The sequence below is a fragment of the Carcharodon carcharias genome, chromosome 14 (genome assembly GCF_017639515.1).
Source record: "Carcharodon carcharias isolate sCarCar2 chromosome 14, sCarCar2.pri, whole genome shotgun sequence".
In the NCBI taxonomy this organism is placed as follows: Eukaryota; Metazoa; Chordata; class Chondrichthyes; order Lamniformes; family Lamnidae; genus Carcharodon; species Carcharodon carcharias.
In genome coordinates, this window is record NC_054480.1 from 110,599,583 (window position 1) to 110,617,187 (window position 17,605).

General features: G+C 42.1%; 1 protein-coding gene across 1 annotated transcript in view; it reads right to left on the reverse strand.

Moving 5' to 3' along the window:
• sh3gl1b (SH3-domain GRB2-like 1b) overlaps positions 1 to 17,605 on the reverse strand; it is a 126,392-nt gene that overhangs the window by 48,043 nt on the left and 60,744 nt on the right. The window contains exons 2-3 of the mRNA XM_041204672.1: positions 13,110 to 13,178; positions 6,180 to 6,252 (exon numbers count right to left, since the gene is read on the reverse strand). Of these exons, the coding sequence (XP_041060606.1) occupies positions 6,180 to 6,252; positions 13,110 to 13,178 (142 nt within the window). The remainder of the gene's footprint in view (positions 1 to 6,179; positions 6,253 to 13,109; positions 13,179 to 17,605) is intronic.

Consider the following 17,605-nt stretch of genomic DNA (forward strand, 5'->3'; position numbering starts at 1 on the left):
AGCCCGACAGCATTGGCACACTGGAGGAACATCCATGGCATGCTGGGTGGATTCTCATGGACATGGCTCTGCTGCGAAGCAGCTCATGGAAACTGGAAAGTCACCATTGATGCTCACAAGGGATGATGGTCGAGGGTATGGGAGAGGAAGGTCTACAATCGACAGAGAGGAAGAGGTGTCGGGGGGTGAGGTTGGAAGGAGGGAAGAGTACGGAGGAGGAGGGAGTAACAAGGGGAGGTGATGGTAACTGGGGAGGTTGGTGTAAGGGGTGGGTGGAAGGTGTAAGGGAAGGAGGTCAGAGCGGGATCGGAGTTCAGAGGGGGGAAGGAGTTGGGGGGGGAGAAAAGAAGTGTGGAGAGGGGAGGGAGTAAGGGTGAAGGAGTTGGGAAGTGAGGGAAGGAGTAAACCTCGAGGAAGATGAGGTTGGAAGAAGAGGTAAGGCTGGAGGGGGGGAAGTCAGGAAGGTGGAGGGAAGAACTAAGTGGGGGAGGGGAAGACTAAGGGGGAGAGAAGCAGGGCTCACCTGGGGGGAGCGGTCCAGGAAATGTCCAGGTGAATATGCAAGGGAGGGGTCTGATGGGTCCATGGCTGCCTCGGGGAGTGAATTGAGGGTGGGCGTAGTATCAAGGTATGGCGAGATTGACCAAGGATAGAGTGAGATGGTAGGGTGAGAGTTCAACAGTAGTGGTAGAATGGGCGGTGAGAGTGTTTGGAGAGGACTTGGAGGCAGACACGGACCCAGGGGGTGGGAAGGTGGTGGTTGGGGAGGTGAATGTGGGCGGGGGTGGGATTTTCAGGAAGGAAGGGAACGTGCACGTTCACCTGGACATCCCCGGAGGAAAAGGGTTGTGGCTGATAGGTCATGGAAGGTGATGCCAGGGGGGTCAACTGTGCTGGGGGGGAGGAAATGGGTAACTGGGGTAGGGGAAATGATGAGGGAGCTTACAAAATCCAGACCACACTGTCTAAATCGAAAATGAAATGACAGTCGTGGTGGACAAGATAAGGTGTTGCATGGGAGTGTGATTATTGGATGTGCGGAGATGCAGGTCAGCTTAGATGGACAAATGAAAGCAAACCCCAGCGGGCAGCATTGAAATTCTCAGGACATGAAGATGAGTGTGTTACAGGAAGGATCCATGTGTGTGAGAGAATGCATGCACGAGGCTCCGAAAGGCCCCGCCACAAACACATACTTCTCCCTCCAGAATCACTCCATGGGCTGGCTGCTCCACTGACAGAGGACAAGATTGAATAGGTCACAGGCAAAGGGGACTCAGAGGGAGAGGACAGCCTCCAAGATTCCCAACTGAATAACCCAGGGGTGTCCAGCTGCCGCTCCTCCTCCCCTCCGGCGCCCAGGGGCCCTGGCCTGACTCCCTGAAGGGAAGGTGCACCTGAAGGGCGTCGAGGTGCCCCGTTTCCCTCTCATGTTGTCACTGCAGGACCTCATCTATGACTCCCACAATGGGAGTGCAGGTCTGCACATATCTCCGCATTCTGTTGGACCATGGCATCCACCATCCTCCCCATGGAGACCTCCATACATGCAAATGTGGACACTACTTCATCAGAGAGCAGGCGGACGCACTCCTACAACTTGCATGTCACTATGTTGAGGGCTTCCAACAGCTTTGCTTGATGTTCCTCTGCCTTCTGTTTACTATCTAGGATGTGTTGGAAGGCTCGCCATCATATTTGAACTTCACAAATGCCTCTTCCTCAGCGGTCCTCCAAGTGCCAGGGAACTCAGCCAAACCTGCCTCCTCCTGCTGCAGACTCAGTGTCTGTGCATTGACCACCAGATTGTGAACCCGAGCCTGCTCTAGATCCTGGTTCCACCGAGGTGTGTCTCTCTGCCCTGGTGGAGGGTTTGGTTAAGCGTTGTGACAGTCTTCCAGGGTGCTTATATGCAGCTCTTCAACGGAGGACATGTCCTCTTGGCTGGAGGGTGATGACGTGAATGGAGCTGAGACACAGGCTGGCTGAGGGTGTCAGTCACTTGACAGAGCTCCCTGTGAACCAAAGTAGAGATAATTAGTGCATGGCAGCAAAGTCAAAAGCAGGAGAGAGAGCACTCTCAGTTGCGTTGATGGAGGGGAGACGACATGGTGTGGTGCAGGATCCTGAGGCGGGTGTTCACTGTCGACCTCAGCGTTACCGCAGGCAGGGTTCACGTCCTCACCAGTCAGTGTGATGGCATGCTCCTCTAAGTGAGTGAGGGGCCTAATGTGAGCCACCAACCCCGGGTCTGGAACCTCTCCCTGCTGATGTAAGTAGGCTTTCTCTGCATGGTAACAGATGGAGAGTGTGAGAGCAGGACGCATGGCACTGCATGGAATGTTTGTGTGGTGAGTGGATCCATGGACGGGATGAGGATGCGAGGCTGATGGAGATATGAGGGTGTGTGTGAGAGTTAATGGTGTTGCCCCTTGAGGTGCGAGATCCCTGTGGATGTGTGATGGGTTTGCGAGTGCATGAGTTGCGAATGATGAGAAGAGCGAGTTACCTTGGCGGAACAGATGAGACCATTCATCCTGTAGCGACACTGGAAGGCTGTCCTCTTTTGCAGGGCATTGGCATTGACCACCGCCTCCATGCTGGGTTGGTGATGCCACTGCCCCTCCTGCGGCCAGAGTGGGGTAGAGGGTATCACGGCCAGCCTCCACGACATCCAAAAGGCGCTTGAGGTACGCATAATGAAGCCTGGGGGCTGCAGTCTTTATGCCTTTCAGGACCATCCCGTCTTCTGTGCAGCAGTCATGGACTGGAAACACAGATGTATGCGCGCGGTTGGACTTCAAATATGGCGCCCAGCGTGATGAAGCTGCAAGATGGTGGCGTGTTGATCGAATGAGAGCCTGCCTGCCTGCCCTGGAAACTGTGTGCTTCCTGGGAATGCATAGTTAATGCAGCGGGTTTGGGACGATACTGTGTGAAAAGCCGCCATTGCTGCTGGTGGATAAAATGTCATCTTACCCACCCTTTACCGCACTTAGTGCAAATTTAGGACGATTCCATGTCTTTTTTTTAAATGATAAAGGAGCACATACAATTTAAAAAGATTATATTTGTAGGCTGATATATGTAAGAAATAATTTTTAGCTTGGTATTTATAAAGCACAAAGTTAACAAGGAACCAGTAACAGCCTGGAGCACTTCAAACAAATTCTGGAATACCAAAAAAATCAACCGCCCAAGCTGTGACTTTTATGTGCACAATTATATTAACAGCATGGGGAATCTGAAAGAACTGGGTTGTTTACTAGTCAATTCCAATTGTAGAGATTCCCAAAGGTAAAAGCCAATTGACAGCTGTAAGCTATTATTTGAATTCCTACACTTGTATAGGTATTGACCATTTTTGAATTGTTTTTGAGGCTGCACTAAAATATTTTTCTCAGATTTGAGAAATTGCAGTAAAAAAGACAATTTTGGCATTTAGTCTAGTCTCTACAAAAAACACAATTCAATTCAACATCTTTGATTGCATTGCTTTACACTGCTCATATGTTGCCCATTGGCAATGCCTTTACTGATCATCACAGGGACTCAAGAATAATAATGGCAGCTGAAGGCATAGCCACCAACAGTGAAGCAATTAAAATAAGGGATGCTCAAGACGCCAGAATTAGAGGACCGCAGATATATCGGAGGGCTGTGGAACTGGAGTAATGGGGAGGAGGATAAGACCATGGAGGAATTTGTAAACAAGGATAAGAATTTTAAAATTGCTTAACCCAAATTACAACAATGACTAAGCATGAAAACATAGAAAATAGGGGGAGTAAGTCATTCGTCCCCTCGAACCTGCTCTGCCATTCAATATGATCATGTCTGATCCTCTATCTCACCGCTATACTCCCACTCTCTCCCCACACTTCCATGGTCTGTAAAGCGCTTCAGGACATCGGGTTGTTGTGAAAGGTACTATATAAATTTCTTGATACATTATCATATTTTTCCTAATATAATTGTGGGATATTTTAAAGCAGGTTTATGTTTGTCTGTGTGTGGTTAAGTTAATTAAGCTAGAGATGATTAAACTGCAAAGTTTAAGTTATCAAAGAAGTGAGGGTGTAAAACAGCACTTGAAATGGAGATAAGCAAAGCCAGAGTGAAGTCTCAGCAGAGGCAGTGTGAATAAAATTTGCATTTTCAGATAAGTGGATAAATGTTTGATTTTCAAAGGGGCATGGAACATGTTTATAACAAAAACAGAAAATGCTGGAAAAACTCAGCAGGTCTGACAGCATCTGTAGAGACAGAAACAGAGTTGACATTTCGAGTCTGTATGACACTTCAGAAGAAGACCCTTTGTCATAAGGACTCAAAGCTTCAATTATGTTTCTCTATCCACAGATGTTGTCAGGCCTGCAGAGTTTTTCCAGCTTTTTCTATTTTTATTTCATGTTTCCAGCATTCGCAGTATTTTGCCTTTATCCTAGTGGATCATGTTTACAACTGGCAAGGTAAATAAGGCAAGATTATTACATTGAATTTCCTCAAAAGTGCTGGCCATAATGATAACATGAAAGATTTTCATATTCTGGGAAAGTAACAAGTGGAAACAATGGGATTTACAAATCAAAAGGGATAAAATATATTTAAAGGAGGATGGAAGGCTGTGTGATGTGTGGCCATGTGAGATCTTGAAAGGTGACTGTGTGAAACAGACTTGGGGAACAAAGCCTCCAGTCACCCTGCAGAAGTTTGCTGTTCCAGCAACCAAAGTTGAGTTAAAGCCTTTGGAAGTCCATTGTCCAGTGGGTGCTTGTGGTAAAATTGTTGGATGACCTTATAAATTCGGAATCTATTTGGGCTGTTGCCTTAGAGGGGGTGTGTATTTGGGAGTTTGGTTAAGTAGAAATTTTGGGAATGATTATAACTGTGTAACTGTAATCTTGTGTGTTTTAGTTTGTCCTTCTTTTGTTAATAAATGTTTTAAATTAATCTTTAAAATCTCTAAAGGTGGTAGTGGACTCACTGCTTCTGACTTCAGTTTCTTGTAGTAACTACAATTTGCAAAATTGTTGCGGTAGTGTGGCCCAGTTTCCCTTGTGGGTTTGGTCAGCAAACACTACCTGCCGTATTTATAACAACTGCAAGACTTCTTTGAACTGGGAACCAATATAGGTCAGTGAGTATAGGAATCATTGGTGAATGGGGTTTGGTGCGAATAAGGACACAGGCAGCAGAGATTTGTATGACTCAAGTTTACAGGGAGGATAGAATGTGGGGGGCTGCCCAGTAGTGCATTGGAATAGTCAAGTCCAGAGGAAACAAAGGCATGGATGAGGGTTTCAGCAGTGGATGAACTGAGGCAAAGCAGAGTCGGATATCGAGGATGTGGAAATAGTTGGTCTTGACGATGGCACAGATGAGTGCTCGGAAGCTCATCTCAAGATCAAATATAACACCAAATGTGAACAGTCAGGTTCAGCCTCAGACAGTTGCCAGGGAGAGGGGTGAAGTCAGTGGCTAGGAAACAGCATTTGTAGCAGGGAAGACAATTGCTTCAGTATTCTTAATACTTAATTGGAGAAAATTTCTGCTCATCCGGTACTGGATGTCAGACAAGCAATCTGATCATTTGAGAGACAGTGCTGGATACCAAGCTGAAAAGAAAACGTAAAAAACAAAAGGTAATCAAAATGTAGTGATGAGGTAACATCAAGCTTGAATGTTAAAAGCATGCAGCCAGCAAGATTTAGTCTGATGAAGTCGAGAAGCCCATGGTTTTGGCAGCCTGAGGCAAGATAAGTTAAAGCAGTGGATGGCTGCAGGACTCTAGATTTCAACGCAATGACAATACAGCGAGGATGAGGAGTAGGTAGCATGCTGTGTTTACAACTTAGCAGGAACAGTGGAGTTTCTGCAAACATGCATACAAATATGGTCCAGGCACCCCGTCTCAGGCATTCAATCTCTCCTTATGGAGAAGCACTTAATCTCTACCTGGTACCAATCCACAATACTCTGAATTAGAAAAGGAGTCAGCAGAGGAGGGATCGACTTCCCTCCCTGTATTGGCGCTATAGCATGTCACAAAAAATTTTCTTCAGAAATTTTATTTTGAAAAGCAGATAAGGAAAATGCTGAAAAAAGGAACACCAAAAGTGCCTGGTTAACTTAAGGTTGTATATCACTAACGTCTTAACATTTCGGAAAATCTTTACCTGGATTCGGCTGAAGGTACTCTGTGGTTTTTGTCAGGACATCAGCCACAGCTTTGCTGGTAATATCCACTTTCTGAAACCAAATAACAGAAGCATTACCAAAATTGTTCACCAAGGACAGGAGTGATGAGAAAACGGTACAAGAACTGGCAGGAGAATTTTGGGTAAAGTGGGGTCTTAAAACAGTGCAGAATGAGAGGCCTGCTAAAAGAGTATTGGAATAGCTGAGTCGGGAGGTGTCATAAGTCTAGATGAGACATTCATTAGTAGACACAGCTAAGGTAGGGAAATAGTTATGATGGAAGTGAAGTATGCTTTTTTTTGAATAGAGAAGATACGGGGTGAAAAGCTCTATATCAAATAGAAGCCCAAGGTTGCAAGCGGTCTGGTTGAATCTGAGGTAATAGTCAATGAGGAGGTTGGAATTGGCAAGGGTAGTGATAGCCCCAGAAATTGCCCACCAACACAAAGCCCAGACTCAAGCATGAATAATGGCCATGTTGGCAAATTGCTAGAATGCTGCAGCTACCACAGAATCATACCACAGGAAAAATTCTGATCCTTCTAGCATGATGGCGCAAGAATTGGAAAAATACGTTTTTGAAATAATGGTTCAGGGTCATGTGCACTGGTTGCTGATAAGTGAATGTGAGTGAGTACTGTAATGGTTTCTAATTGTCTTAAAGCATTGTTGCTTGGCAACTGTTGCACATTAAGTTATTGAGTCATTCATATTTATAAGGAATATTTGAAATAACTGGTGCAAGTGATGAGAACAATTATTATTTAACGGTCTTGTATGAAAAAGATTTGGTCTAAGATGAATGTGTGTGTCAAATGCATCATTCTTTTAAGCATGAATACTTAAGCTGACTGTGCTTGGTTAAACATTCTCTGTAAGCAATGAAGTGTTCCAGTAGTTGCTTTGTCAGTTAAAATTCATAGAGAACTACACAAACTGATGTCTCCACAACAGAAAGGTGAGAAGTGAAAAAGCTTTTTAAAAGGACAGTCATGCAGTTTGAGAAAAAAAATCTGGAATGCCTAAGCAAGAGCCAGGCAATCCAGCCCAAAATCAAATTATGGCAGAGATTGTGGAGGAAAGAATAGGATGCAATGCTGCACCTTTTTTGCACTGATCAAAGGTGGATTCTTTCTGAACCAAAATTATCTCAGTGCTTTCTAGGAGGGGTAAATAACTGCCCTCTAAGCAGAGTTGCGCCATTTTGAGGTAGCTTGACAAAGGACTAGAGTTCACAGTAAGAAACAATACAAAGATTGAAATGTTGATGAGCAAATAAATTAAGAAAACGATTAGAAGGCACTAAACTAGGACTTTCAAAATCTTTGGTTTGTAGCAGAAAGGGAGGACCTTGTGGGAAGGGGAAGTTGAAGGACACTTTAGGATCAAGAGGCGACAACACAATGTTGGAAGCAGGAAAATTATGGTCTGTCCTTGGAAATTTCTTTGTCATGAGGGAGCATTCCAGATGGAGGATGAGTAAAGGTAGTAAGGGACATTAACTGCGTTTAGGTGCATTTTTCATTTAAGGCTGCAATGAAATTACATGCTAATCTTTCTATAGTGAAACACTGTATATTCATCAAATGAATGTGCCAACCTGTTTTTTTGAACAGGGTCATACCTCTAACAATGTCTATGTGCTAATCTTCATATAGCAAAATTTCAAGGTACAGATATACTCAATGCAGCCTTTAATTGATCGAGCACACCACCTTCCTCCAGCACAGATCCCTTGTCCTGTTCAGTGCAATGGCCCTCATGTGGTCTACTCCTATCTACCCAAACGTAGCCAAAACAATAGCAGCAATGATTTGTGTTCACATCCCATGAAATTAGCTCTAAATTTTCTCAAGGGTCTATCCTTTGCCACCTCCTCTTTCTCCTCCATGAGCTACCACATAGTGACACCATCTACAGAAATGGGGTTCGCTTCCATATGTGTGCGCTGTCGCCATCAACTCCTCTTCACTAACTGTTCCAAACGGCCTGTGACCTCTATGTTGTCGTTTTACTCGTCTGACATCCAATCTTAGATGAGTTGCAATTTCCTCCGGCTCCAAACAAAATTCCGATTCCATCCCTTTTTCCCATCACTAAGGCTGAAACAGACTGTCCACACATTTGACATCCTATTGTACTCCAGGCTGAGCTTCGGACCACTTATTCGCTGCTTCACAAGAACACCTAATCGCCTGTCTCTATCTTACCTAGTTCACATGAAACCCTAATTCCTGCATTTGTTATTTCCAGACATGACTATTCCAATAGTCCCCTGGCCGGCCATTCATTCTCCATTCTTGGTACACAAGAACAGAAGAAATAGGAGGAGTAGACCATACAGCCCAACGAGCCTGATCTGCCATCATTTAATATGATCATGGTTGACCTTGGGCTCAACTCGACTATTCTGCCCATTCTCCATATCCCTCGATTCCTAAAGAGCTGTCTACCCTAGCCTTAAATGTATTCAGTGATGGAGCAGCCACAACCCTCTGGGCGTATTCCAAAGATTCACAACCCTTTGAGTGAAGTAATTTATCCTTATTTCAGTACTAAATGATCAGCTTCTTATCCCAAGACCATGCCCCCATGTTTCTGATTTCCTGACCAGCTGAAACAATCTCTCCACGTCTATCGTATCAAGGCAGTTCAGAATTTTGTAAGTTCCAATGAGATTGCCTCGCATTCTCCAGGGAATATAGATCCAATTTACTAAGCCTCCCATCATTGGTTCCTAGGATGGGCAGGTTGGCTTTTCCAGGGATATTCTTCCTTAAATATAGAGACCAAAACTGCATAAAAAGCCCTGTACATTCCTGTACTCCAATCCCCTTGCAATAAAAGGCCAACATGCTATTTGCCTTCTTAATTGCTTGCTGTACCTGATGGCCAACCTTCTGCGTTCCTTGTACCAGCACACACTCTGTAAATCCACATTTACAAGTTTCAGACTTTTAAAAAAAATTCTGCCTTTCTATTCTTATGATTAAAGTGAAATAACTTCACACTTTCCCACTTTATACACCATCTGTCAACTTGATGCCCACTCACTTAATCTGTCTATATCTCTTTGCAGTGTGTGTCCTCCCCACAGTTTACCTTCCCATATGACTGTATTGTCAGAAAACTTGGATACATTACTCTCTGTCTCTTCATCCAAGTCATTAATATAGATAATAATTATAGATTGCAAATAGCTGAGGACCCAGCACTGATCCTTTGGCATTCCACGAGTCACAGCCTGCCAATTTGAAAATGTCCATTTATGGCCACTATCTGCCTCCTGTTTGTTAACCAATTCTCCAGCCATGCTAATATATTATGGCTAACTCCAGGAGCCCTCATCTTGTCAATTTTTGTATGGAATCTTATTGGATGCCTTTTGGAAATCTAGGTCTACCACATCTACTGGCTCACCGTTATCTACCTTACTAGGTACATCCTCAAAAAAAAATTGAATAAATTTGCCAAACAGGATTTCCTTTTGTAAAAAAATGTTGACTTGTGCCAACTTACTTTTCTAAGTGCATTGTTAAGACTTCCTTAATCATAGATTCCAGCATTTACCCAACCACTGATGTTAGGCTAACTGACCAGCAGTTCCCCATTTTCTCTCTCCCTCCTTTCTTGAAAAGTTATGCTACCATCACTTTTTGCCAACTTACCATATTTGCCAACTTCCAATCTGATGGGACCATTCCAGAATCTAAGGAATTTTGGAAAATCATAGCTAGCAAATCTGCTACCTCTGCAGCTATCTCTCTTAGAACCCTAGGGTGTAGGTCATGACGGAATTTGTCAGATTTTAGTCCCTCAAGTTTAGCTTCTCCATTACTTTTTCTCTGCTGATATTAATTACCTTAATTTTCTCACTTTTTTAAAGCCCTGAGCTAGCCTCTATTTCTGTATGCAACTTGTATCTTCTACTGTGAAGGTAGACAAAATATTTGTTCAATGTCTCTGCCATTTCCGCATTCCCTATGATAATTTCTTCTGTCTCTGCTTCTAAAGGGTCAAGATTTACTTTAGCTACTTTCTTCTTTTGACATACTTATAAAAGCTCTTAGAATTTGTTTTGATATTTCTGCTAGTTTACTCCCATTCTTTTTTTCCTTTATCAATTTTTAGTGCCCCTTTGCTCATTTCTAAAATACTCCCAGTCTTCAAGCTTTGAAACATTATAAGCCTCTTATATTAATCTAATATTATCCTTGTGTTCCTGAGTGAACCATGGATGGGTCTTTCTTGCTGAGTTTTTGTTTTTCAATGCAATGTATTTTTGTTTCAGTTTCCCACTGTTCATTTATCGCCATGCCTTTCAGTCTATTTACCCAATCAACCTTAAGCAGATCTCCCATACACCAATGTAATTATCTTGGATTCTTGTTTGTAAATGGAGTGTCACTTTCAAGCTTACCATGGAATTCAATGGTATTGTGATCACTATTTCCCAGAGGTCTTTTATGACATATTTATTAATCCTGCATCGTTGCACAATACTAGATTCAAGATAGTTGATAGAATATAACTCATCTAAATCTCTGCAAAATACAATAAGTTCTCCCTAACCTATTACTTCTGTCCTCACTGTCTTACATTAGATTCCCAATGCTTCAAATTTAAACTTTCACCCTTTGGTTTAGAACTATTCATGGTCTTGTTGCATCACATTTCTGTAGACTCCATTAGCAATAGAACGCCTCTAAACTCTTCATTCATTTGACTCTGGACACTTCTGCATCTTCCCCCTGCCACTTGCCCCACCACTAATGGCAATTAATCCAGCAATTACCCAAGCGGTTAACATTTGCATACAAGTAATACAGATCAGGAAGGGCTCAGATTCAACTTAGCCTGTTCAAAGTTGTTGAATCACATCTGATAACAGCACAAATGGCAACTGGCATCTGCAATTTGGAAGTAGGAGGCAAAAGGGTACGATGTTGAAATTGAGTTTAGATGCTCTGAGCATACTGGTGTCTTTGGAAAACATAATTAGATTTTAATGTTGTTGTAAAAGATTCAACCTTTAACCTGTGACTTAATATATACTAGCTTTGTGGTAATATGCAGCACATTAGCCAAAGTCAGGTGATTTACAACAATCCTCAGATCGTAGGGGACGGCCAAGTAAGTCTCTGTGGAGCGAGAAAAACTGAAGCAATTTCCTATCTGCTCCCCAACATATTTAGCAAGGCCCCCATCAGAACTGTAAACCCAAATTAATCAGTGGCTTGATCAGTAAACATTACCAAGGCAATAGAAGACTATGTTGCATTAGTAGCAAAATAGATTAAATGACAAAACTAGCTGGTGCAGAGTATTGTGTGAAAGCATTTTTATCAGTGGCTACAATGCTGACTAATGTCTTGCTCAAGGGCTTTGGAAGTATTGCAGCATTCTGCATCACAGAATAATCAACATGGGGCTGTGATATGGGTTCCCTTAGTACAGTGAGTCCTGAATTCAAACCACAAATCTGTCAAGTGGAGGTCAGGCACTTCCCCACAGGAAGGTGAAAAAACTCTAATAGTTCAGCTGAAGATACATTTGTTTGCTGTAAGGAAGCAAACCAAGCCTCCAGGCAGCATTTAGTTGATAACAAGGGAGAGAGGCTATAGAAGTTGGAGGAATTTAGCAGCATGGTTAGAGAATCGGTTAACAGGCAGGAAGCAAAGTGTAGGGATAAACAGGGCATTATCAAGTCAGCAGGCAATTACTGATGGAGGCCGCAAGGGTCAGTGCTGGGGCCTCGGCTATTTACAATCTATATTAATGACTGAGGCAAAGAGACCGAGAATTTGTAAGTATCAAAGTTTGTTGATGATACAAAGATAGGTGGGAATCTAAGTTGTAAGGAGAACAGAAAAGGGTTGCAAAGAGATATAGACAGGTTAAGTGAGAGGGCAACAATGTGGCAGATGGAGTGTAATGTGGGAAAGCATGAGGTTATTAATTGGAGGCAAGAATAGAAAAGCTGAGTATATTTGAAAAGGTGTGAAACCTGTAAATGTTGATGTTTAGAGGCACTTGGGCGTACGCATACAAGGAACACAAAGTTAGCATGCAGGTACAGCAAACAACTATGAAGGCAAATGGTTTGTTGGCCTTTGTTGCAAGGAGATCGGAGTACCAGAATAAGACAGCCTTGCTACAATTCTACAAGGCTTTAGTGAGACAACACCTGGAGTACTGTGCGCAGTTTTGGCAACCTACCCAAGGAAGGATATACTTACTTTAGAGGCAGAAGAGGGAAAGTTCACTGGATCGATTCCTGGCATATAAGTGTTGTCCTATGATAGAGGCTGAGTAAACTGGTTGTATATTCTCTGAAGTTTAGACCAATGCAAGGTGATTTCAACAAAACATACAAGATTCTGAAGGGGCTTGACAGGGTTGACACAGATTCTTTCCCTGGCTGGAGAATCTAGAACATGGCGACACAGTATCAGGATAAAGGGCTGATTATTTAGGATTGAGATGAGGAGAAATTTCTTTATTCAAAGGATTGTAAATCATTGGAATTCTCTACCCTAGAGACAATTCCATCATTGAATATGCTTAAGGCCGAGAAAGTCAGATTTTTAGTCACGCAGAAGGAAGAAAGGGATTTGGAGAGTGAGGCAGATGATCAGCCATGATTGTATTAAATGGTGGAGCAGCCTTCAGAGGTCGTATGGTCTACTCCTGCTCCAACATCTTAAGTTAGCATCAAATCTTAACTCTGTCAACATCCCATAGCTGTACAAACCCAGATATACATGGGATAGAAAATCCACCAAGAATGATCGGGGTGACAGAGGGAGAGACAGTGAGACAACAAATGGCCCCTCTGCCATATTTTGGGTGCCATTTTTTCCACCCCAATCATGATTGATTTTAAGCAAGTCCAGTAATTCACCTACCCGCTCCATCTCTTTGAAGTCTTCATCAAGCTTGGTTCCTTCTGCACCACCAACTTTTTCACTGACAAGCTAGGGAAAAACAAAACAAAATCACATGAACTTGCAAAATAAGAAATTGTATCAGAACTTACAGGACCCTATGCCATGCCACATCACCATCATACCAACATTATAAAACTCTTGAAGCCTTACAGCAATTAGATAGGATGTCTGATTTTTTTGTGGTCCAACAGTTGTCTCAAGTTAGATTAGCAGATGTTCTGTGGCAATGGCTCTGATCACATGGTTTGAATATAATGCAAGTTATGTACAGTGGTCTGCCCTAAGGTGAATCTGTCAACTGGACTGCCTCTTCATTATCCCTATGCTTGGTCTTCTGCAACTAAACAAATTTCCTAACCAGGTCAATAATTTGTTTATTCAATGAGCTTCAATGAGGGCCAACATTGAAAGGCTCTTGGAAGTCCACAGGTTGACCACGTAATCTAACAGGGCTCAGCTGCACAGAAAATAAATATGAACATCATGCTTCCAGTCATATGGAGAAAGATCACATTTCAAAGATATGAACATCTTTAGTAAATTCTTTTGAACTAGAATCCAGAGATACAAAAGTCCACAAGATCAAATTTGCATTTGCTTGAAGCTAGATGTACTGCAAACAGGATCTGGAAAATTCTCCATTTTATAGTTGTTGGTTTACCATGAATTGAAGTAACAAATTTTCCTGCAAGAAGGGCTGCTTTTCTTTGCTATTCAGAAATTAAACTCAGGCATCCCAATGATACATCCCACACAGCCAAATTTGAAAACCACTACCCTACGGTGTCCTTATGCAATCACAGCTATTCAAATTTTTATTTTTGTTCTCCCTTCTGCTTGTGAAGGCATTGACTTATGTTTGGGCATAGTCCTACTGGTACTGGCTAGCTTTCAATATGAAGTATCACAAAAAGTGCAAAGATGATGAATTACTTTAAAAGGAAATTGGATGGAACTTTAGGGAAGCAAAATTGCAGGATATAGAGATAGAGAGGAGGACAAGGAATGATTGGGTTACTCCAAAGAGATCTGGCATGAACTCAGTGGGCCTCCTGCTTTGCAATAATGACTTTATAACATATTCGTAAGTACCACACACCAAAAACTGACCATTTAGCCCAATGGTATGCTCCATACAAGTCTCCTCGCACCTCTTTTTATCTGACCCCAACATGCCCCCCTATTTCTTTCACCATCATGTGCTAATCTTAAATGCATCTATGGTATTTGCCTCAACTACTACCTGTGGAAGTGAGTTCTGCATTCTAGTGGCTCTCTGAGTAAAGATGTTAGTCTTGAATTTCCTACTAGATTTATTCGTGACCATCCTATATTGGGGATGGGGGCACAGTTAGTTCAGCCGGCTAGATGGTGTATGTGTGGTTCAGATTCTCATTCCGGCTAAGGTATACTTGGGGCTTGCCTCCTCGCCCTACCAGACAGTGGAAGGCATTGGCAAACCACCACGGACAAAAAACTGCCAAGAAAAGGACTCAGGATGAAGCATCAGTAGACAATCAGACAAGGACCTGCCTTCGGGCAGAGCACACACGCATGAATGAATCTTACAATGATGGCCTCCAGTTTGGATTTCACCCACAAATAGAATCATCTTCTCCATGTCTCACCTATCAAACCCTTCCATGATTTTAAAGACCTCCATCAGGTCACCTCCGAGTCTTCTCTTTTCTCAAGTTAAGAGCCCCAGCCCGTTCAATCTTTCCTGATAGTAGAACTGAGAGGTTATACCTATCATTCAGGTATACCATTTTGGGACTTTCTCCAATGCCTTTATATGTTTTTAATACATGGAGACTAATATTGTTCACAATACTCCAAATTAGTTTTAACCAAGATGCTATATAAGTTTAACATTGCTTCACTCTTATTTCTCTTGAAATGAAATCCAGTGGTTGGTCTATGACTGTCTCCTAGAAGTATTAATTTCTCCGCCTACGCTTAAGCAGAGCCACATAAAGTTCATTAGGCAAGATCATGACAGGCGAAAAACACCAACTTTATACTTTTAGCACAATGCAAAACTCCTCCCATGGTGGGGCATAGGGCATGAAAACAGAACTCAAGCTGACGACCTTAACATATCTACTGTATCTTCCTACTTATGTATTAGAGCCTCAGCAAAACTGTCTATTACACAAGATGACAAATATAATAAAAATGTACATTCTCATTTTACTAATTTCTCCTTAAGGCTGTTAACTCATGTCAAGTACGGCTCCTGAATATCATCGATTTCAGCTGTTATGATACTAGCAGGTGGTATTTGCCAGGCTGACCAAATCCACAAAGGAAACTTGGCCACGCCATCCTAACAGTTTTGCAATTTGTCCTTATTACGAGAAGGTTTGTGCACTGAATTCAGAAATAATGTGTCCACTAACACCTTTAGAGATTTTAAAAATTAAATTAAAACATTAAAAGAATAAAACACATACACAAGATTACAGTTACACAGTTACATATTATAACAATTCCGAAAATTCCTACTTAACTAGACTCCCCACAACGCACCCCCTTTAAAGCAACAGTCTAAAATAGATTTAAATTTAGAGAGACAATCCAGCAAGGTTACCACAAGCATCTACTCAGCAGTGGAATTCCAAAGGCTTTTAACACAACTTTGATTACCAGAACAGCAGGCTTCTGCTAAGTGGCTACAGGCTTTGCCCCAAGTCTGTTTCACACACTGTATCTTTCAGATCTCATGTGGCCGCACACCATACAACCTCCCATCCTTCTTTAAAAAAATTTCTTCCTCTTTAATCTGTAAATCCCATTGCTTTCCCCCATGTCTTTGGAATTTACCTTTCCCATAATATAAAAATCTTTTATGCTGTCATTATGGTCAGCACTTTTGGGAAAAATCAACATAATAACCTTGCCCTATTTATCTTGCCCATCATAAAAACCTTATCATGTCTCTTTGAAAGTCCAACAACTTTTCCCCTCATGTAAAAATGCAAATTTCATTCACGCCCTATCTGCTGACTTTACTCTAGCTCACTCATTAGCATTTCAAATGCCTTTTTACACCTCTTCTGATAATTTCAACCTTGCAGTCTATCCATCTCTAATTTAATTAAATCAGAGACACACTTTGCAGTATCCCACAATAATATTATGAAATATATGATAGTTTCGTGACACAGCACATTGACTCAAGTGATCACTCTTCATATCAGTGGAGACAATTAATGTCAACAGGCATGGAAAGGAGAGCAAAATCTGATTTTGTCCTCGTTCTGACATGCACCCACATAATTTTCAGCTGAAGTCACTGGACAATACATCAGAAGAGGAAAAAATTGCTTGGATTTTTCCCTTTCCTGGCCTAAGGGCACTGATCAAGTATAACACCCCTACTGATTCCCCTGATAAGATCAGCCAAATCATGACAGGTTGAAGATGGAACTGGGAACTCTCTGGTCTGTATAGCTCAGCTTTGTACTTCATTTGCTAGCTCGTGTTTGCACTATGGGCATTTAGTCAGAGACCGCTTCAAAGAAGAAAACAAGCTTGACAATCCAAGCCTTAGTCCGCCTCTAAAAGCAACTGAGGTGACTCAAGATGGGCTCACTTATTGTTGCCAGGCAATGCTATAGGAGATAGCATTATCTAAATAAGTTACTTCAATGAAACAGCTTCAAATATTCACTCATCCACTTTTACTGACACTGCATCAAATAAAATTATGCTCCCAATTCTATTAATCTCTAAACAAAATTAGTTTTGAATCTTCAATCAAATTAAAAACTCTTCGTGGAACTCAAAGGCTACAATTGAAGGCAACTGGAACAGATCTTTCAAAATGTGGTGTTATTTGGTTTAGAGTCGATACCAATAGTACAAGTAAAATTCCATGTAAACTGTATACATTGTGATACATTTCTAATCTGATACTCCTTAGGTACTTAAACAATTACCACTTCTCTATTTTGAGTCATGGGAGCCATACATTTGTGCACTGGTTTCCCCCATTTGTATGGCTTAAAACAGCACTTGCCCTCAGAATCATTGGCTCATGAGAAAGCAAGCCGTGAACTCCAGATCCCAGACTACAGAAGCATCAAGTGTAAAAAAAAGTCTTAAATTCATCCCTTCGAATTTAAAAAAATTAGTTCAAGGTTCATGCCATTTATGGTTTGTGCCAGCATTTATTGCCCATCCCTTATTGCCCTTGTTCAGAGGGCATTTAAGAGTCAACCATATTGCTGTGGGTCTGGAGTCACTTGTAGGCCAGACCAGCAGTTTTCCTTCTCTAAAGGACATAAGTGAACAAAAGGGGTTTTTATGACAGTTGGCAATGGTTTGGTGGTCATTATCAGATTTTTAATGGATTCAAATTTCACCATCTGCCATGGTGGGATTTGAACCCGGATCCCCAGAACATTACCCTGGGACTCTGGAATATTAGTCCAGTGACAATACCACTA